The 21,813-nt window shown below is 47.5% G+C and overlaps 2 protein-coding genes across 7 annotated transcripts; both read left to right on the top strand.

The window, feature by feature from the left end:
* Positions 1-714: 714 nt before the first annotated feature.
* Positions 715-9,850, top strand: LOC148821456 (4-galactosyl-N-acetylglucosaminide 3-alpha-L-fucosyltransferase 9-like). 5 transcript variants are annotated; one of them, XM_088930891.1, is made up of 2 exons: positions 715-932; positions 5,801-7,523. In XM_088930891.1, exon 2 carries the CDS (start codon positions 5,809-5,811, stop codon positions 6,877-6,879), a length of 1,071 nt encoding a protein of 356 aa, XP_088787017.1. In that variant the 5' UTR covers positions 715-932; positions 5,801-5,808; the 3' UTR covers positions 6,880-7,523. The 5 variants fall into 5 exon arrangements, with proteins under 5 accessions (XP_088787017.1, XP_088787016.1, XP_088787020.1 ...); XM_088930890.1 differs by having other exon boundaries at positions 715-948; XM_088930894.1 differs by lacking the exon at positions 715-932 and adding an exon at positions 1,011-1,142.
* Positions 5,828-17,908, top strand: LOC148821455 (4-galactosyl-N-acetylglucosaminide 3-alpha-L-fucosyltransferase 9-like). 2 transcript variants are annotated; one of them, XM_088930896.1, is made up of 3 exons: positions 5,828-5,868; positions 15,240-15,455; positions 15,891-17,908. In XM_088930896.1, the coding sequence occupies exon 3, from the start codon at positions 15,899-15,901 to the stop codon at positions 16,967-16,969; it is 1,071 nt and encodes a 356-aa protein (XP_088787022.1). In that variant the 5' UTR covers positions 5,828-5,868; positions 15,240-15,455; positions 15,891-15,898; the 3' UTR covers positions 16,970-17,908. The 2 variants fall into 2 exon arrangements, with proteins under 2 accessions (XP_088787022.1, XP_088787021.1); XM_088930895.1 differs by lacking the exon at positions 5,828-5,868 and adding an exon at positions 9,306-9,380.
* Positions 17,909-21,813: the final 3,905 nt, after the last annotated feature.

Here is a 21,813-nt window from a genome sequence, read left to right as displayed (position 1 = left end):
GTCACTCTCCTGCCCAACACCTGATCCTCCACTGCAGTGTGTTACTGATGTTCCCTTCAGTCACTCTCCTGCCCAACACCTGATCCTCCACTGATGTTCCCTTCAGTCACTCTCCTGCCCAACACCTGATCCTCCACTGCAGTGTGTTACTGATGTTCCCTTCAGTCACTCTCCTGCCCAACACCTGATCCTCCACTGCAGTGTGTTACTGATGTTCCCTTCAGTCACTCTCCTGCCCAACACTTCCAATTCCTGGAAGCTCAAGTGAGGAAGGCAAGACCATGCAGAATCATAGCGGGAGTCCAAGCCCTGTTCCTCAGCTGAAGACAACTGAAAATGTGAAATTATGCGAATGATAAAATATCTTGCTATAGTTATTTTTACTACATGACAGAACCCACACCGTGTTGTGTGCCAGTAGAATCACTGGTGTCATTAATAGTTATACAGGAATATCCAGCTTGTTCCTTTTTGTACTCTGTCAGCTGTTTTGCGGATGAATCCAGCCTCCAATTTGCATGTTGCTTTGAATGATTGCTGGCGCAGTGCGTCCTTTCTGCTCCGGGTTCGCTGCTTCGGATCAGATCCAGGGCCATCTCCACACAAGCCCCAGACCACTGCAGGTATTGTCAGGAATCCCCAGGGAAGAGGTAGGTGGATCCTGCGCAGACGCAGGAGCAGGTAGATGACAAGGCAGGCGGACCATCCAGTGCGAAAGGTGAGGTCATGGTCCAAAGGACAAGGGTGATTCAGAATCCAGGAAGTACGACTGAAGCAAACAATCCAAGACAAGCAGTGAGGTCGGGGTCGAAAGGAGTACGGTAGTGTAGGTCGAAATCCAGGAAGTACACTGGTGGCAAACGATCCGAGACGAGAGGCGAGGTCCAAAGGGGAAAGGCTAAAGGGGAGTCCAGAATCCAGAACAACACGAGGTACAGAAACTGCCAGGTAACGCCCTCAACGAGCAGACTCAATACCGAGCAGCATGAAGCGGGTGTGAACGGGTTAAATACTGCAGCCGGCGCACGGTAGGGCGCCTGGTGCTGAGTTAACCTGTGCGGCGGAGCTCGTAACTATCGCCCCGCTGCTGGCACTGGCTAGCTCTCCTGGGGGCTGTCTGGGCAGGCTGGCGGTCCTGACAGGTATGTTTTCTACATTTCTTTAACTATGGCTCTCTCAGTGTCAGTGATCCTCTTGCTGGTGTGAGAGGAGCAATACATGACTTCACACGTGTAAAGCCAAGCGCTTCACAGCACCTCAGAGAAGTCTCTCATGTTTAGTGAGGCAGGAAACACAGATCAGTTCCTCCCGCTGCCGGGTGCCTTTCCACAGGTGTGTCCTGGGAGGGTGAGCTGCTGTGATCTGGATAACAAATACTGCTGATAATGACAATGGGTGTATCAGTCATACCTGATCCTACCAGCCTGAAATATGACCCGTTTCCGCCTGCACACCTGTTGTCTGAAACGTTTTCTACAGAAGAAACCGTTCCTGTTTGACCAGGTCTGCTCTCCTGGATTTCCTGTTTGAAAAGTCCTGCAGCTCTGCGGGTGTACTGAGCTCCAGGGATTATGGGCGAACCTTTGTAGCAGCACGCTGCAGATTCTCAGCAACCTCACCTGTCGACATGCAGACCGCGTTTTTTGAAAACAAAATATCTCTACCACAAAATGTCTGAGTTGGCAAAACCCCCAACATTTTCAGGAGCTCGCCCCTCGGACTCCCTCCTGCTGGTAACCGCCCTGCTGGTCGTGTCCTCAGACCGAGCAGCCGGACGGGGGAGTGGGGCAGCCCTTCTGCGTTCTGGGGACACAAGAGGGGCAGAAGCAGCCCAAGTCTCTCCTCAACCACTCGAGAGCGCTCGTTGAGACATTTCTCCCTTGTCAGACGACTCTCGGTTCATCCTGATGTTCTTCGAGGTGAGGCATTGAGCAGAATATTCTGGGATCAAGCTACGTTTTTGAATATAAAGTCGTTCGCAAAATCCAGGAGGAGACCAGAATGTATATTATACCTGCCACCCTAAACTGCATCCTTACTGTGGCAGTACTTCTCAGTTCCTCGCGCTCACAGCAAGGAAGTGATCACTAGTACAGAGAAGGCAAGAGCTTCATCAGCCACTGGGAAAGCAGTCTCACACATAGTGCTGGGGTCGCAGTGCTCATATGTTAATACAGTGTCACTGGCTTCTTGCTCTGATTAACAGCGACTATCTGCTGTGGTGCTCTCCCTGTGGGGTTTGCACAAGTGAAGCTGCGTTTAAGGCAATCCGGGAATTTCACCCCAGTGAGTGGCTGCCCAGCAGGCTCAACTTGTTTAGGCGTGTATGGCGTATAGAGTTAAGCCAGTCAGGTGTTTCTCACACTGGCTGAATCTTTCTCCGGCTCGAGTCCTTGGACAGCACCGCTGCCACCACAGGTAAAGACCATACTCTTCCATCAACACCTCTCCCATCGCAGGTAGATACGCTAGTGTAGCCAGTCTGCTGTCACGTGTGTATTAATGTTGTCACAGGTGAATTAATGTCACAGGTGTATTAGTGTGATCTCACGGACTGTCATGCATTTTGAATGAGGGCTGTCTCAGCGAGGGCAACTGACTTGAAAACGTGCCTGATGCCACCGCCGTTAGGAAAGTCTGCTGTCGGATGTTTATTGATCTGTTTATTCTCACACATTTCATATAGTGTGGAGATCTGAGCACAGCAACTGAAAGCAGGGGTTCGAGATCAATGCCTGATTGACAGATATTATATGTGAATTTCAAACGTGAAAATTCCTACGTTACTCTTTACTGTTCTGAAAGGGTAAAGTGTGGTGTTGCACAATGCAATAGTGTGGACAAAACAATAGGTTGCAGAAAACGTCTGCAAACGTCTATGGTCCCTGTAGACCTGGAACACTAATGTATTAATTGTTTTGAGGGCTGTGTTCATTTAACAAAGTGTCTCGAGGACTGATATATCAAACAAAAGGCAGCCTCAAATTCGTCAAACTGAATATAGACGGATTCGCTCTTCACAGAAGCGCTGTTCATCCAGGATATAGCTAAGTGGATACAGCAGACCAGTAATGCCTGCTGTACTGGTTTGCTGTCTTTCAAGTCTTTAAACATTGGCTCCCCTGATGTGCGTAGGGTTCCAGGACTGTGCTGTGGTCCGCTGTGTGTTTCTGTGTGGTTCTCCGATGAGTGGACCTGTGGTTCTGCTGGCTGGGGTGTGTTTGTCCTGTCAGTGGTTCTGCAGCTCTGTTTTCAGTGGAATTCCAGAGATAGGAAGCTGTGTTGCGGGACCTGTTATTCTGATGATAAAGGAAGTAGTGGGACCCACAGCAGGACAGCGGTGCGCCTGCTGCTGGGGGCGGCTGCAGGCTCACATCCCGGAGGAGGGTCCAGCCTTGTGCCAGGTGTGTGTGTGTTGCCGACAGAAGGCCCGCAGGACAGTGAGTGACATCCTGTAAAAAGGAGACGTTTGGTGCAGTGGTGGTGTCGAAGACTTGCCACACCACATCACAGTAAGGGAACGTCCAGGGGGAAGCAAAGAACAGGACAGTATAATCCTACGAAATCTGCCTGGAAAACAGGAAGTGGGTAAACAGCTGCCTGCACGGCGCTTAGACGATGGAGGCTGACAAATGAAAGTTTCCATTTTCTTACATGCGCTCAGGAAGGACACAGGAGACGTTACAACCGCCATCCTGAGGCACCACTGGGCCGCGCTTGCCTGGGACACCGGAGCACTCTCTCTCGAGGGCTCCGCTGTGGCCAGATGTCCTTCGTCACTGACCAGGACCCCAGCTATCCCATTCTCCCTTTCCCCTCACAGCGCAGAAGCGCTGCCTTGACACCACTCCGCCTTCCCTCCGAGCGATTCTTCAGTGGCCTCACTCCGCGAGTCCAGTTCGCCTGGGAGTCCCGGACCTCCCTCCGGCTGCCCTTATGTCCACCGCTTACCCAGGGATCCCAGGGCCTTGAGCTGCCGGAGCTGAACTGAGCCCCAGCGGTCCTGGCGGCCGTCTCTGCCTTGCTGTCCCGGCTCGCCCGGCTGCCGGGTGCACTTCCTGGGCTGCTGTGGCCAATCGCTCCCCGGCATTCCCGCCTCTCCGGGGCCACCTTCCATTCCCAGCGGAGCTCTCCTTCTTCCAGGGATTCTGTTTCCAGGGCTCCACCTGGGAGCTCTGCCCGCAACTGTGCTGTCCAGGGCAACCTCAGGCTGTCGCGAGAGGAATGGACCCGGGACTGCTGGAGCCCCGATGGTGCGTGCTGGCCTGGCTCTGGGAGGAGACTGTCCGTACAGACTGGCACAGGCACACCTTCCTGTCACGCGGCCCGCGTCCGGCGCGAGCGTCCTGCCCAGCCTTCTTGCGGGACTTCTCCGCCTTGTATCGCGCCCCCGAGCTAAGCCCAGCCACGGGCCTCGGTGGCTCTCCCCTTTTCTTTCTCCTTCTCTCCTCCCGTTCCTCGGGAGATGTGCACTGGACCCAGCTGCCTGTGGGCTCATCACTCGTTTCAATGTTGACCTCCCGGTCCATCCATTCGATTATTTTACTTCAGGTGTTGTTTAACAGAAGTTTGGGAGGAGGTCAAATTCCAGTCTTGGCCTTCAAACTCTCCTACACGGTTCTGTGCGCATCTTTTTCAGCACTCTGCAGTCTGCTTCACCGCAGATGGACGTGTATTGAGCTCTGCATCGCTGGGACCTCGACCACCATCACCTTCGTCTCTTAAAAGCGAGGACCGGAGATGCTTTCACACCTCTTCAGACAAGCGGCTCTGCTGCTGCCATGCAGCATGTCTGTGCTTCTCTTTCAATTCTCCTGATGTTGTCCAGCCTTCCAGAAACCCTCTTCCTAACCTGCTCACTCTCTCTGCTTACTTCCATTCTCTCTCTCTGCTTCTGGATGAGTATCCAATCCACAACACCTATGACTCCAGCTTTTGTCTGTTGTTTCGTCTCTCCCAAATCCTTTTTTTCACCGTGCCCTCAGGAGCCTGCGGTTGCTGATTCCCACTGTACACCGTGGATGTGAGAGCACAGCATCCGTCTGCACCAGATCTGGGCCTCCTTCTTCACCCCCTAGAGCCCCCCCAGAGCTCGGGCCTAGGCCGCTATAGTGATGAGTTCACCCCCCACCCCGCACCACTTGGTTGGCGTCCAACTGGTGCGGCGTCAGCCCCTGACTATTCTCCCAAAGCTTCTAGTCTGATGAGAAGCAGTATTTTAATATAATACTACTCCAGCACGCGTGACAGTAGAGATCATGTAGACTGAGTAAAGATCTTTGCAATTTTTTATATCCGTTTCCTGATCTGTGGCTTCATACAACTGCTAGCTAGAGTTGATTTGAAAGCTGCTTGGTGTTCACGGTTGAATCGTGTTCGACATTTAAATCAGACTGTGGGAACCTAGAGGGACAGGTGTTTATTTAATAAAACATTTAATTTTTTATTAAATTATGTGAATCACTATTATAGCACACACAGGCCACCCAACCTGTTGTGTGAATTGTGAAGTTAATATTGCACATCTAAATTAATTTAGGTTTGGCACAGTAAGGGTTTGAATACTTACACGATCATGACTTCCTATTTTTCTTTCACATTATCTATTTACTTCCTACTTTTTTTGCTCTGAATGTGTAGAGAGGATTATGTAGTTAATATCAATTACTAGAACAATCCATGACTGCATGCTCTAAAGCGTCTCTGAATTCTTTTCCAAAACACTGTAGGTCACATAGCAAAAAATCTCCAAAGACACATGTACTGTCCTCATTTAGTCTCCTTCTTCTTTCTTCAACAGGACAGACCATGTCATCCGTCTCTGCTCTCGGAGGTGTACGCACCATTTTGATCAGCACCCTCTTCCTGGTCTGTGTTGTAATTTTTATACTCCTGTATATAAAACCGTCTCATAAGTGGTCACCTCATCACACTGCCTCATCACCCTTAGAGAAAACCCTCGTCTCTTCTGACACAGACGCAAATGACACTGTTGTCCTCATCTGGCTCTGGCCATTTGGAGTCCCCTTTTCTTTAGAGTCCTGTAGCTCCACTTTCCACATCGAGGGATGCCAATTAACAGCTGACAGGAACCTCTACAACATTGCAGATGCAGTTCTTCTCCACCACAGAGACATCAGAGCGGATCTGTCCAACCTGCCTCCTGCACACAGGCCCCCCTTCCAGAAGTGGGTCTGGATGAACTTGGAGTCACCGGCTCACTCTCCCAAAAAACCTGGTCTCGCAAAATTGCTCAATGTGACCTTAAATTACCGACGGGACTCTGACATCATGGTGCCTTATGGCTCCCTTGTTTCCAGCAGGGAACCTCTGAAATTTGAACTGCCAAAGAAGGACAAGCTGGTCTGCTGGATCGTTAGCAACTGGAGTCCTGGTCACGCCAGGTCACAGTACTACAATGAGCTGCGCAAACACATTGAAATCCACACCTACGGTCGGGCATTTGGGAAATACATCAGCGGTGAGAACCTTCTGCCCACTATAGCCAGCTGTAAGTTTTACCTCTCCTTTGAAAACTCAGTCTACCAAGACTACATCACAGAAAAGCTGTACAATCCTCTGTCAGTGGGCTCAGTTCCGATTGTCCTGGGACCCTCCAGAGGAAACTACGAGAGCTACGTCCCTGCAGGTGCCTTTATTCACGTGGACGATTTCCCTTCAGCAAAAGAGCTGGCTGACTATCTACAGGTGCTAGACAAGAGTGAGGAGAAGTACCTGCAGTACTTCTCCTGGCATGAGCACTTCACTGTGAAGCTGTGTTCCTTCTGGTTAGAACATGCCTGTCGGACCTGTGGTTATGTTAAAAGACACAGGGAGTACCAGACTGTTCCCAATTTTGAGAAATGGTTTTGGGGTTAAAATTCTACATTGAGATCACAGCTCTTCTGTCTCGTGAGAGTTTCAGTTTCTCTGTTTTGTTATAGAGCCTGATTAGCACGGTGTACAATCAGTCACACAGAGGAATAGATCTCGAGCTTTAGAGGAATGACACTAAAGGTGAATATTGAACAAGAACATCTGGAGAGCCTGTGCTTAAGGCAGGAGACAAAAGCTTTTCTTTCACTATTGTGTACATTTCCCACTGAGCTTAACGTTGTGGTTTTAAAGATGAATCCACCAACCCATCTTAATATGATGTCAGCAAATCTGTGTGCATCAGGCTCATTCTTGTGACTCCTGTCTATGACCCACCTTCCCAGAGCCCACCTGACTGATACAACATGTTCAACAACAAACTATCAACCCTAAGCAATTTAAGCTTCCTTAAGAAAAATAAATGCTCTTGCTCTTTTTTGAAAATAGAATTCACATTTGTCTCAAAATTTAACTTGTGCTCTAGAAGGGTCCCTCAACACTAATATTTCTCTCCACTGCTTCTCCCCTGATGCAGGTTAAAGTGAGGGGTGGGGGGTTCTTCCTGAAATCAATTGCCAATTGCAAAGGAGGACTGGATATATTTTGATTGTCAGAAAGCTTTTAATAAAGTTCATTATAAAAAGATACTGCATTGAGTACACAGTGTGTGTAATTAGTGGAGTGCCACAGGGACTGCGCTGTCCAGTTGAAAAATGATCTACATTCTGACATAGTGAGTAAACTAGTCAAATGTGCAGATGACAAGAAAACATGAAGATTAGCAAACAACAAAAGGAAATTCAAAACTTCAAATTTCACAGAATTTAAGAGTTGTATCATCCTACATCTTGTAAGAGAATAAAATATCTGCAGCCAGAGGCAAAAACCTGGAAGATGATATTTTAATGTAAATCAGGGTGCTATATTAAGGAAAACAGTAGTCTGTATCAAAATCGAAATCAGTGCCAGAGATCCCCCTGCTGATGTGAGGGGAGCAATACAGATGTTGTGCAGAATCACAGCTGGATCTTGAACATCCTGACAGCAACCCAAATCTTCATGACAAGACTTATTCTTCTTCGAGAGAGAGAAATCAGGTCACAAAAATGTTCCACAATCTGTTTCCGCACAATTTCCAGAGGGCTTGTAGAACATGTGCCACTATTACATTGTTGAGCTGTACAGTGAGTCAAAATTAAATACTTTCAGTTAGTGATGCCAGCTTTAAATTAATTTTACAGACTAGTTTCTGCCTGTTTTGAGCACTGTGCTGCTCGTGACTTTGAGGTTGAGGCCCTGTGCGCGTTGTTACCAGTTCTGCATCTCTTCGATGTGGAAGAATACTCAGTACAAATTTTAGGCCAAGTCAGAAACTTGTCTTCTCTCACGTGACTTCACACATGTAAAGCCAAGCGCTTCACAGCACCTCAGAGAAGTCTCTCATGTTTAGTGAGGCAGGAAACACAGATCAGTTCCTCCCGCTGCCCGGTGCCTTTCCACAGGTGTGTCCTGGGAGGGTGAGCTGCTGTGATCTGGATAACAAATACTGCTGATAATGACAATGGGTGTATCAGTCATACCTGATCCTACCAGCCTGAAATATGACCCGTTTCCTCCTGCACACCTTTTGTCTGAAGTTGTTATAAAGAAGAAACCGTTCCTGTTTGACCAGGTCTGCTCCCTTGATTACACATTTTTTGAAATTCCTACAGCTCTGTACTCAGTACAGAGCTCCAGGAATTGTGGGCAAACTGTCGCATAACCTTTGTATTAGCAAATTACGAACTCTAAGCTACCTTACGTGTCTAGTTTCCAACAGTAGTTTTGAAAATTCCAGGTCCCTCCTACAAAATATGCAATAAGACCTGGCAATAAACCCAGATTTTCAGAGAAAATGGTTCACAGAAAATTGAAGCAGTCCCCACCTCTGCGCTGAACGGGAAGAGACAGATATACTGTATAATGCAGTTTGTTAACGTGCACTTTAAAGGCGTCTCGGAGAATTTCAGACTCTCCCAGGCTGCCATCATCGCTGCCATAATGCAGCAGAACCCCACAAGTCTGTTTATGACACTGCACCAACCGTCTCACCGAAGGGCAACATCCTTATCTCTGGCACCTGGAAACCTGTCTTGGCACCTGAAAGCTAGTACAACATGCTAAGAAGTCTTATTGCGGTATTCAACACCAGCAGGCTGAACCCTACTGACTTATTTACAGGGGTATTGTCATCGTGGTGTGTGACCGGATCATGTTACTTTCTGGGAGACAAGTCAGGGTCTGCTGGAACCGTGTGACCCTGAGGTCCCCTCCTGCGGGGAACCCCGTCTGTCCTGTTTGTCCCGTCTGTCCTGTTTGCAGACAGAGGGGCAGGACCAGGGACACACGTTTAAGAGCAGCTATTTGAGCACAAAGTTCCTGGTGTCGGATTAAAGTAGACTAACCTCCTTGGGAAAGTGGTTCACAGGAGAGCAAGCACTCCTACAAACAGTGCTGGGGTCATGGTGAGTATGATAATACAATATCATTTCATTGGTATGTTAACATTGTCATTTATGACTTACATAGCATCTTTAAAAGCAATTTTATCCTATATGTTCTGTGCTTTCTGTGCTCAGCCTCTGCTTGGTGTTGTCAGATTGCGCCTCAGACAGACTCCATGCCATTTTGCATATCTAAGTGGTCAGAGTCGAACAGGCAGGTGAAATCGCAAGGTGGCGTGAGTCTGCTGTCATGCACTGTGGAGATCTAGGCTCGGGATCGAGATCCATGCCTGGCTCAAAACATGTAAAGAAAGTTTATTGTAAGTGTGAGCTAAACAGAGCGACACAAGGGGAGACTTACAGGAATATATTTCTATTCTGAAACTTGTTTATAAGAACTTTGAGGATTGTTTTTTACAAATTGTTTTAAACTAAAGAGATATAATATCACTGTGACTGCATGAGGCTAGATAATAAAGATTAAAAAAATGAAAGCTTCTGTTTTCTCATATGCGCTCTGGGAGGAAGTTTTCTGGGTCCCAGCAGTTCATCTGGATTCTAGTAAATGAAATTGGATGAGAACAGCTAACAAATCTGTACATTTAACCCCAGAAGATACCATTTTGTTCGACTTCGATGCAGAGTATTATCGGCTCCAGAAGCCTACCACAAAGAGATCTGTTTATCTTCAAGCACATTCCAGGTGTGGATTCCTTTAGGGAATGACAGAAGAGCATGATCCCAAACACAGCAAGTCCTGAACCTGGTAAGAATAGGACTGACCTAAACCAGACCCACAGAACGTCTGCTTCAGGGAATCTAGCCCAGATGAAGTCCAGAGGTTCCTGGAGATGACTGACTACTTCAGTAATTTTATTGCCCAGAGCTCAGACTCACTGTGATGGTTGTGTGAAGAGAGGTGGACAAGGATCCACTCTCAGGAACAGAGCTGCCAGAGGTTTGAAAAGAGTCATTCCAGAACCAGACGCTTTGCAGTTGGGCTTAGTTTCAGTACTTCTACGAGAGTCTGAAGACGTCTGACAACCTGTAACTTATGCCCACAGAGGTTACAAAAGCAGACGCTGTCAGGTGACAGAATTCAAACGGATAGTTGTGTTAGCAAGTAGACCGAGTCAAAGAGTGACACAGAGCACTCTGCTCATCAACCCCCACCTGCAAGTCACCTGCACATTCCAGGATCTGAGAGAGATTCACTCCCCCGAGTCACGCACACCTACCTGAACACTATTTAACACATGACAGTACGACAATAGGATACACTAGGGGCCACACTCAAGAGTGCTCTTTTGAAGTGTCCAGGTGTATGAACGTAAGTCACTTTGGGTAAAGCTCAGCTCAGTAAGTTCACAGGAACAGGATCTACAGAGGCTCCATCATAAACTCTCTCTCTGGAGCTCAATGCTGTGGACTGTGAAGCTTCCAGCTGCATGTCCTACCATGTTGTGTGCACAAGCGAGCTGCAGCTCTACGTGTGGAAACTGGTCCCGAAAATATGCAAGTGGAGGAAAACCATGTGGCCCACAGCGCCGCCCACGCCTGCTCTCGCCTTAACTCACCAGTTGCCCAACACAGGAGTGCCACTCCAAGCCCACCCCGACACATCACTGCTGTCTCATTAACAGCTTAATTCTGATCCTTCCAGGCTCCAGAGTCATTCACAGGTACTATGAAATCAGCTGAAAAAGACCTTAGACACATCCACACACGTCTAAATGAGCAAACAATGAGGTCAACAGTCGAATTGACTTCTCGAGTTTTAACAAGAGCCAGAAGACGCCAGGATTTCCATGACTGTAGTCTGACAATCGCGGCTTCACTGCCACTTGCTGAATTCGTCACATTCCTGACATTTCCAAATGAGAGCCCCTCTCAAATGACGGCACCTACAGCACGCCCACTTGGGCCTGTGTCCGTGCTGCAGGCTGGTCAGGAAAAAACTCAAGTATTTAATAATTAATTACCCAGCTCTGCCCCGTGTATTTAAACAAAGAGGATTTAGTAAAAAAATATCCCACATTACAAATCAGTCCAAATATTCTGTTTACATTAAATTGAGGTAAAAGCACCACAAAGCAATGAATGTGTTTAAAATGACAACTTGTGCAGTTCTGAAGGTCAAGTGTAGCTATTTACAGTCTACAAAATTGGTTGTCTTAGAGCAGTGGTTCTCAAACTGTGGTACGCGTACCTGCAGTGGTACGCGGAGTGCCGCCAGGTGGTACGCCAAATGACCCTGGAACTGTGTCGTGTGCGCTGAAAAATCGGGACGGGTTTTCATATTTTGTATTTTAATACGTGTCGAATACGCAGCCTACGTACTACGATGCAGTGTGCGCCAATACTTCAGTGGACACAAGAGATACTCTGTAATTCTATACCACTCTATAGGAATGCGTGCTACGGATGCAAGTGACCAATGGTATTTAAAAAAAGCTACTGTATCTCCAGCAAATAGGGAGGTAGGAGAATGTGCGTGATTTTGGAACGATGCCAACGTTGTAAACACAGGAAAGCATAGAAATACGTGCCACGAACGCTGGTAAGCTTGTGAGCACAGGAAAGCGTGATAGATAACAGAAAAATATTTAAGAACTGTTCTAAGTTAATTTAAGAAAAATACACCGAGCGTCTCTGTGTTTCGCTCCCATGCGCATGAAATAAAAACTTAAATACGGAAATAAAAACGGAAACGCAGAAAAATGCAAGCTTGCGGATTGCTAAAGCAGGTAAGCCACACTATTAGGTGTGGAGAACAGCTCGACCTGCTGCCCCCCCCCGAAAGACACAGTCATTAATAGAATTATTGAAATGAAGGATTATATCGAAAGTACGCTGATAGAGCGCGTTAAGATGAGCAGATGTTTTTCACTGCAATTAGATGAGTCTGTAGTCGATTTGGCCAATTTGCTCATTCATGTTAGATAAGAATTTGAGGGTACGTCCCGTGAGGACTTTCTGTTCTGTAAGCCGCTACCAACAGGAACTACAGGAGAGCACATACAGTGCCTTGCGAAAGTATTCGGCCCCCTTGAACTTTTCAACCTTTTGCCACATTTCAGGCTTCAAACATAAAGATATAAATTTTTTATTTTATGTGAAGAATCACCAACAAGTGGGACACAATTGTGAAGTGGAACGAAATCTATTGGATTTTTGAAACTTTTTTAACTAATAAAAAAATGAAAAGTGGGGCGTGCAAAATTATTCGGCCCCTTTACTTTCAGTGCAGCAAACTCACTCCAGAAGTTCAGCGAGGATCTCTGAATGATCCAATGTTGTCCTAAATGACTGATGGCGATAAATAGAATCCACCTGTGTGTAATCAAGTCTCTGTATAAATGCACCTGCTCTGTGATAGTCTCAAGGTTCTGTTGAAAGCACAGAGAGCATCATGAAGACCAAGGAACACACCAGGCAGGTCCGTAATACTGTTGTGGAGAAGTTTAAAGCCGGATTTGGATACAAAAAGATTTCCCAAGCTTCAAACATCCCAAGGAGCACTGTGCAAGCGATCATCTTGAAATGGAAGGAGTATCAGAACACTGCAAATCTACCAAGACCTGGCCGTCCCTCTAAACTTTCAGCTCAGACAAGGAGAAGACTGATCAGAGATGCAGCCAAGAGGCCCATGATCACTCTGGATGAACTGCAGAGAACTACAGCTGAGGTGGGAGAGTCTGTCCATACAACAACAATCAGTCTTACACTGCACAAATCTGGCCTTTATGGAAGAGTGGCAAGAAGAAAGCCATTTCTCAAAGATATCCATAAAAAGTCTCGTCTAAAGTTTGCCACAAGCCACCTGGGAGACACCCCAAACATGTGGAAGAAGGTGCTCTGGTCAGATGAAACCAAAATCGAACTTTTTGGCCACAATGCAAAACGATATGTTTGGCGTAAAAGCAACACAGCTCATCACCCTCAACACACCATCCCCACTGTCAAACATGGTGGTGGCAGCATCATGGTTTGGGCCTGCTTTTCTTCAGCAGGGACAGGGAAGATGGTTAAAATTGAGGGGAAGATGGATGCAGCCAAATACAGGACCATTCTGGATGAAAACCTGTTGGAGTCTGCAAAAGACCTGAAACTGGGACGGAGATTTATCTTCCAACAAGACAATGATCCCAAACATACAGCAAAATCTACAAAGGAATGGTTCACAAATAAACGTATCCAGGTGTTTGAATGGCCAAGTCAAAGTCCAGACCTGAATCCAATCGAGAATCTGTGGAAAGAGCTGAAAACTGCTGTTCACAAACGCTCTCCATCCAACCTCACTGAGCTCGAGCTGTTTTGCAAGGAAGAATGGGCAAGAATTTCAGTCTCTCGATGTGCAAAACTGATAGAGACATACCCCAAGCGACTTGCAGCTGTAATCGCAGCAAAAGGTGGCTCTACAAAGTATTAACGCAAGGGGGCCGAATAATTTTGCACGCCCCACTTTTCATTTTTTTATTAGTTAAAAAAGTTTCAAAAATCCAATAGATTTCGTTCCACTTCACAATTGTGTCCCACTTGTTGGTGATTCTTCACATAAAATAAAAAATTTATATCTTTATGTTTGAAGCCTGAAATGTGGCAAAAGGTTGAAAAGTTCAAGGGGGCCGAATACTTTCGCAAGGCACTGTATTTCAGCTTCTGAATGAATTTATTGAAGAGAATGGCATCGACGGGATAAAATGCGTTTGAGTTTGTACAGACGGTGCTAGAGCAATGACAAGCCGACACAGAGGTGTAGTTGCACGAATTAGAGAGGTTGCTCCAGAAATGAATGGGCGCATTGCAACATCCACCGCAAGACCTTTGCCGTCAAGAAAATGCCTGATGATTTAAAATCTGTTAGACTCTGTTCTGAATTGTATCAAGGCTCGAAAAATTAATTCACATCTGCTTTGCTCGACTAAACAGGCTCACCCCTCTCACTGAAATGGTGCTTTTTTATAATTTTTATTTGTTGTTGTTACTATTTTTTTTTTCTGTAAAACACTTTGAGAGGCCACCTTTAAAAACGCTACGAAGTTTATTATTATAATATTTATTATATGTATGTGTGAGTGTGTGTGCACTCGCGCTCATGTTGGTCATTGAGAATTTCTGGGGTTCCTATGAGATGATGACTTGTAGGTGGTACTTGGATGCTTTGGTTGGATTAGGAGTGGTACTTGGTCCAAAAAGTTTGAGAACCACTGTCTTAGAGGAAGCCAGACCCTGTGTTTTCATATGTGCAACAGGTGTGTGGACAACCATGACCTCTAGGGGGCTCCACAGGCACACTTTTCATAATGGAGACATTAAGAACAACAGAAAGCAGACATGGGCTACTCTGCTTCAGATGCGAGTGCAGGAATGAAGTCCATCCTCACAGAGGACAGAATGAAATGCTGGGCTCCCACCTGCAATTCCGTACTTAGTGGTGCCGCCCCGTCTCCTGAGTCTCGCTCCCATCAGGCTGTTGGAGACACGCAAACGGTTTTCAACTTCCCAGTTCATGTGTGGATTTCTGCCCCTGCGGCAGTCTCTGGGCTCTTCATCCCACCTGCTTATCAAGAGCTCGTCAGTCACAAACAAAGGAGTAACTTCATGTGCAAGTTGAGGACAACCTGTATAAAGTGCTATATGCTGACATCGTTACAAATCAGGTGTCTTTGAGAGCAAGGACTGAATGAAGCGGATAGTAAAAAGCCAGTGGCCCAATTACATGCATCAATTAGCACCAGTGATTAAGGACCCAGCGGCCCAGCTGGAACTAGAACCAGCAGACAGGAGTCCTTCTGGACCAATATTGAGAACCCCTGCAATGATACCAGAGTTTCTCACAATTTCCTAAAGACCTCCACCGATCTCTCCTCCTCCCAGACTTCACACAGCTCCTGGCTGAGCCCTGTGTAGGGCCCCGTGTGTCCAGCCTGGGCCGGGACAGTCCTGGGGACAGACGCAGTGTGCTTCTGTGTGGACCAGCACAGGGGCCCAGCTCTGCAGAATCTCTCTCTCGGGAGCCACTGAGCCGTCTGATCCGCAAGGAGGCAGAAACCATCACGTCCCACCCCTGCTGCAGGTCTGCTCGGCGCTGAGGTGAGGCAGTACATTCTCATATTCCCTCCTGTGTGAAACCAGTTTCCCCAGTGGACCCCCAACCTGGCAGGTTTCATTACGCAATATCCCTGAGGCACAACAGATTGCTCAGATGTCTTTTAATATCTGAAAATAAAGGAGAATGATTACATGAGAAAGCTTTTCAAGTTTAAAATGTTGAGACACATATTTCAGTCAGAACTGTTAAAAATGGACATCTGATTCTTCAGGATTCAGATCTTTTCACCTTGTTGTAAATCTTGATGGGTTTTTCCAAGCGCATTAGAATTAATTTACTTGCAGTGACAGTTTCAGAACGACCGTTACTGCCCACAATGTAGCAGGATAGTTTAGCTCAGTATAGGCCACAGGGCCAGGAATCTCCAAAGACACACGTACTGTCCTCATTTAGTCTCTTTCTTCCTTCTTCAACAGGACAGACCATGTCATCCGTCTCTGCTCTCGGAGGTGTACGCACCATTTTGATCAGCACCCTCTTCCTGGGCTGTGTTGTAATTTTTATACTCCTGTATATAAAACCGTCTCGTAGCTGGTTCTCTCATCACACTGCCTCATCACCCTTAGAGAAAACCCTCGTCTCTTCTGACACAGACGCAAATGTCACTGTGGTTCTAGTCTGGCTCTGGCCATTCAGCCGACATTTTCCCTTAGGTTCTTGTAGCTCTTACTTCCACATCGAGGGATGCCGATTAACAGCGGACAGGAACCTCTACAACATTGCGGATGCAGTTCTTCTCCACCACAGAGACATCAGAGAGAATCTGTCCAACCTGCCTCCTGCACACAGGCCCCCCTTCCAGAAGTGGGTCTGGATGAACTTGGAGTCACCAACTAACTCTCCCAAAAAACCCGGTCTCTCAAAATTGCTCAATGTGACCTTAAATTACCGACGGGACTCCGACATCATGGTGCCTTATGGCTCCCTTGTTTCCAGCAGGGAACCTCTGAAATTTGAACTGCCAAAGAAGGACAAGCTGGTCTGCTGGATCGTTAGCAACTGGAGAACTAAATACACCAGAGTAAAGTACTATAACGAACTACACCAACACATTGAAATCCACACCTACGGTCGGGCATTTGGGAAATACATCAGCAAAGAGAACCTTCTGCCCACTATAGCCAGCTGTAAGTTTTACCTCTCCTTTGAAAACTCAGTTCACGAAGACTACATCACAGAAAAGCTGTACAATCCTCTGTCAGTGGGCTCAGTTCCGATTGTCCTGGGACCCTCCAGAGGAAACTACGAGAGCTACGTCCCTGCAGGTGCCTTTATTCATGTGGACGATTTCCCTTCAGCAAAAGAGCTGGCTGACTATCTACAGGTGCTAGACAAGAGTGAGGAGAAGTACCTGCAGTACTTCTCCTGGCATGAGCACTTCACTGTGAAGAAGCCCTACTTCTGGTTCGAACATGCCTGTCGGACCTGCGATTACGTTAAAAGACACAGGGAGTACCAGACTGTCCCTGATCTTGAGAAATGGTTTTGGGGTTAAAATTCCACAATTCTGGGACTCAACTGGCCTCGAAGGTGGGCAGGTGGTGGAGTCAGCCTGCCCCCAGGTGCAGCCAAGACGTGTTAACGAGCCTCACGAGAAGGTGGCTGATTAGCAAAGTGTACAATCAGTTACTGCAAAAAACACACTGAGCATCAGCCTCTTCAGGTCTAAACAGTCCATTTTCAGTGTCTTTTTCATTTGTCTGTAGTTTTCTACAAGTTACACTCAAGCTGAACAAGAACATCAGAGCTCACCTGTCCTGTCCAATTTTGACTTTGAAAAATAGTGAAACAGACTGAAGGTAGTGTGATCCAAATTCAGTGTGAACTTCAGTTTATTTAATTGAAGAGTTCACCTCAAGCATTGTCAATTTGAGCTCTGAAGCTGCATATTTGCCGCTAGTTATGAGATTCTCGGCTGTGTGGAAGAAAGAGCACAACAAACATCCCGTTCGAATATCGTGGACATCAATCATCTGTTGCAGTGCTTATTTCTGTTCTTCAGAAGTGCAGAAACCCAGCCATGCACAGAAAGCTGGGTGAAAACGGACAAGGATGTGCAGAGCTTGCTCGCTTGGGTAGACAGGAAAGTGCTGCAACCACAACTTCTCCAGGGTTAGCTGACGGAAGATGTCTCGGGCAGTTAGTCGTGTTGAATTTTAGTTCCAAAAGCTCTTCTAGGATGTTCTCTTGCAATGACTGGACTTCACAGATGAAGGGATTTCTCACGAGTTTCCAGGATTTTCTGTCATTACGCCAGGAAGCCATCTCTGGAATTCATCATGGAGGCTGACGAGAGGCGAATCAATGCTTTTTATTATTAAATTACTGTGATTAGATCACACTTTGTGTGTGAGACTTTGCTACCTAAAACTTGGTTTTGAAGAATTTGCTGGTTAGTAGCAAATCGAGTCAGTGATTAAAAAAAGTTTGATTAGAAGGCGAGTCTTCCGTTTCTACTGTGGCGTCTCCGGGGGAATAGATAAATGTAATAAGAACGAAAGTACTCACACCACACACTCTTCTTTTATTTTCGTGAGGTTTCCTCCTTTTCTCTCGTTCGTCCGTCTTCCAAACCAGTCCGCAATCCGTTTCCTCTTCCTTGTTCAGTCCGTGTTCCAAAAGTTCGTAAGATCCAACAAATCCGCGTCGAGTCCAAATCACAAGCCGTATACCGTTATCCTTTATTTATTCCGAACATCCGTTGTCCTTAAATCTTTATTCACTCCAACCAAACACCCCTATCTTCTCCGACACGCATTCCACGCCGGTTCACTGTTTCCAGGGCATGTATATTTTGTTTCCTGATGAGACCCACCTGCGTCTCGTTGTCTTTCAGCCTGAGCCCTTTCCATCTGCGGGTCAGCTGGTTTCTCTTAGCGGCCATCTTGGTCAGGTCTAAGTCAAGTATAGTGAGCAGATCGTTCCTAAAATACCTGTCCTGGATGACCCTTCCTCTGGTCCTCTTACACTACTTAGAAACTCCAGTAAAAACATTTCCTTTTAGTCGACAAATTCAGCAGGTACTTTGAATTAGCTGCACTGTATATTAGAAGTTCTTGCACCCCTGTGGATCTATGTATGCTCCCTTAGGGGTGTGCCCTCCACTCGAGAACCCCTGGAGCAGGGAATAAACACACCTGTGGAGGACTAGGGCAGGCTGCGCTGCTCTCACACACGGTGTGTTATGATGGGTCAGTGTCAATGGCCAGGGTCCGTGTCTGTGTGTCACAGAGGGCCCTTATTAAGCCCTTCTTCCTCACGGAATGGTGACCTTTCATGTTCTAGCCTATCAAAGTGGAGAGAAGTTGCCTTGGAGAATAAAATATTCATGTGTTTGTAAAATTGTATTTTTTTGTAGCTTTAAAACTCATAATATCTTATGTAAAAACAAAATGTCATTAGGCTGCCTCAGATGCATGCTGTCTGTATTCTAGGTATGAAGTTTTGATGCTTTTATTCCTTCTCCCCATTTCGACTGATGAATATGCGATCACCTGCGGGGAGTTCTGTACACAGAATATTTAACAGGACAAAGCTTCGAGGTCTTGCCCAGTTTAGCTTGAATGCACATGAATGAGCGCACTGTGTTCCTCGTGCTGTCATTTTTGTACCGGGACAGACAATACGACATCTATTTAGTAATACAAAGCTCTGAATGAATAGACAGTGGTATTGCCAAGTTTTCTCTGCCAGTTTTGCTCAACATTTGTCACGACTGTTGTGCAGGGATAAACGAGATGAAATTCAATGTAATCAGCCTGCGAGAGGAGAATGATTTTCTAGATGACCTGCTGCCATGCACTTAGCCGCTGCAAACACCCTTCGGACTCGTGTGACCGGGGTGTCCCAGGGCCCCCTTCATAACGATGCCCCTCGCATCCGTGTGCACTCGAAGTCACGCCGGCGCGGATGAGGAGGAGGGACAGCTGGGACACGGCGCGGGCCGAGCTCGGACGTGGAGGAGGGGCTCGGTGGTACCTGACGCTGCCAATGTGGCCGCCAGTCTGCCAGCCCGCCGCCCCCCCTCGGCCTTGCGGTTGCCTTGGTAACAGCGGTTTGACCTTCTCCCGTTGCCGCTCCAGCGCGGCAGAGCTGGTCTCTGGGGCGCCCCAGCTCAGGGGGTCACACGTCCGGGGCCCTTGAGCACCACGCGCTGCTTCGTGCTGTTCGTTCTAACACTTTCACGTTCTGCTGTTTGTTGTGCGACAGCCCCGCTGTGAAATGCAAGATAAGATAAGATCACTTTATACAATTTCTTGTGTCAGGAATGTGTGTTTCTGCAGACCCCAGCCTGCTCTCCATGAGACACAGACGGGGAGAGAAGCTGGGGGTCAGAGCGCAGGGTCAGCCATTGTACAGCGCCCCTGGAGCAGCTGGGGTTAAGGGCCTCGCTCAGGGGCCCAATGGATGATGACCGCGGGATTTGAACCGGCAACCCTCCAGCTACATCCCAGATCCTGAGCCACAGAGCCGCTGCTCCGCCCCTAATTAGCAGTCAATTAGCAGTCGATGCGTCTTCACTAGCGCAACATCCTGGTTTCGGTTTAGGGTTTCAGGCATTTCTGGAGGGAAACGGGGCTTTCGCTGGCCGACTATCGAACTTGACTGGAAATCAAAGTCTGATGAAAAGAATAACGGACAAGACTGCATTGTCTCCTCCACCGTCCACATCACGCTGTCCCGGGTCAGAGAGCGAATAAATCTTCTCACTACTCAAGTTCCCAGGGTAAAATAACCCTCATAAGAACATCAAATACAAAATACTGAATATACGAACACAAACTACACGTCTCCCGCTCTGTAAAGCGCTTTGCGGCATCGTTGTAGTTACGATGATTTTAATTGTTGTCGTTGGGGTGACTTGCAAAACATGAAAACACCAAAAGTAATACGTAAAAAAACCTTTTAACGTACAACGAAACTGGGGTCAAATTGTCCCTCTCGGTTTCCAGGGCAACAGCGGCTCAAAGGGCGCCGCCAGGCGGGGCGGCTGCAGAGAGGAGGGAGGAGGGAGGTGTTCGCCTCCTGGGGAGGAGCGTACGGGCGCACGTCGCGTCTGCCCATCTGAACACACCACAGCTCTTTCCGGACACGTCCTGACGTGTGTCACCTCACCAGGCATGACAGACACCCAAGAATAAAGCGTCTGCGCGCTCTGCCGCGCTGCCCAGCGCCAGGAGCGCCGAGCCCCAGCGCCAGCTGGCAGGCCCTGTACTGTCTGCGCGGTACAACAGGCTGTTCAGGCACCGACACGTCATTACGACATAATCTGCTACCTCGTGGTTATGAGGTCGCTGCTGCCTCGTAATTACGCTTCCGCAGAGATGCCATCAGGACCCGTTGCCTTTATTACACACGCGTGTGGGCTTCTGCGGCCTGTGAACTCTGCTGTCAGCGGGAATCGTATCCAATACGCTGCTGTATAGACCAGAAGAGTCCTTTCTTCAGCTCAGTATTCACACTCGCACCCCAGGGGCAGATTGTGTTTTACATATTTTGTCCCGTTCTCTAAAACCTCACACCGGTGGGAATAAGGACGCGGAGAGCAGTTCCCCTTCTGAGCGCTAGATGGCGCCCAAGGAACAGACTACACATGAACAAGCAACAGGTTTATTCCTGCTGAAAAGAGAAGAAAGAAACACAACGTTTTGGCCGTGGAGCCTTCTTGAGGTGTGAGCACCTGAAGAAGGCTTCTCACACCTGAAGAAGGCTCCACGGCCGAAACGTTGTGTTTCTTTCTTCTCTTTTCAGCAGGAATAAACCTGTTGCTTGTTCGTTTGCAGCCTACGCATGCTGACGCAGCTCCTTACCTGAACTACTACAGACTATATATGCCTTGCGGTTGTACTGTGTCTTCAAGTCTCTTTCCAAACCGGCTTACTGTTCTGACATATAAGCATTTCTAAAAGCTGCGTTGTACCTAACATATATATCATTTATAAGGCTTTTCTTTAGCCGGACAGCGGAGTCTTCCTCCTGCAGGTAAGAGTGATACTATATACTGCAGTTTAAATAAATAAACAAACCGCAGAAGTCTCTTTGAAAATACATTGGCCTGCGCAAAACCTTCTTGAAGTGCAAGTTTCCTGTAGCCAGCCTCAAAATGTGCGATAGAAAACATGACAGCGGCGCCGAAAGACGAAAAGTAGGGCGGTCAAAAGAGCCGTGTGAGCAGGATCTACTGAAAAGATCCCCGGATTGGCTGGTTATTTCACGTTTGCTGAGCCAACCCCGATCCTGAGTTTACGGCTAACGCTGCGACCAGTGCTACAGCGAGCTCCGGCCTGGGCGCGGTCTACGTCCACGCCGCTCATGAGGACGAGCAGCTCTCGCAACGAG

This window comes from Atractosteus spatula, chromosome 13, assembly GCF_055471065.1.
Source record: "Atractosteus spatula isolate fAtrSpa1 chromosome 13, fAtrSpa1.hap1, whole genome shotgun sequence".
NCBI classification, from domain to species: Eukaryota; Metazoa; Chordata; class Actinopteri; order Semionotiformes; family Lepisosteidae; genus Atractosteus; species Atractosteus spatula.
The sequence above is the reverse complement of the archived record's forward strand: the minus strand, read 5'-3'. Positions and strand labels throughout refer to the sequence as shown.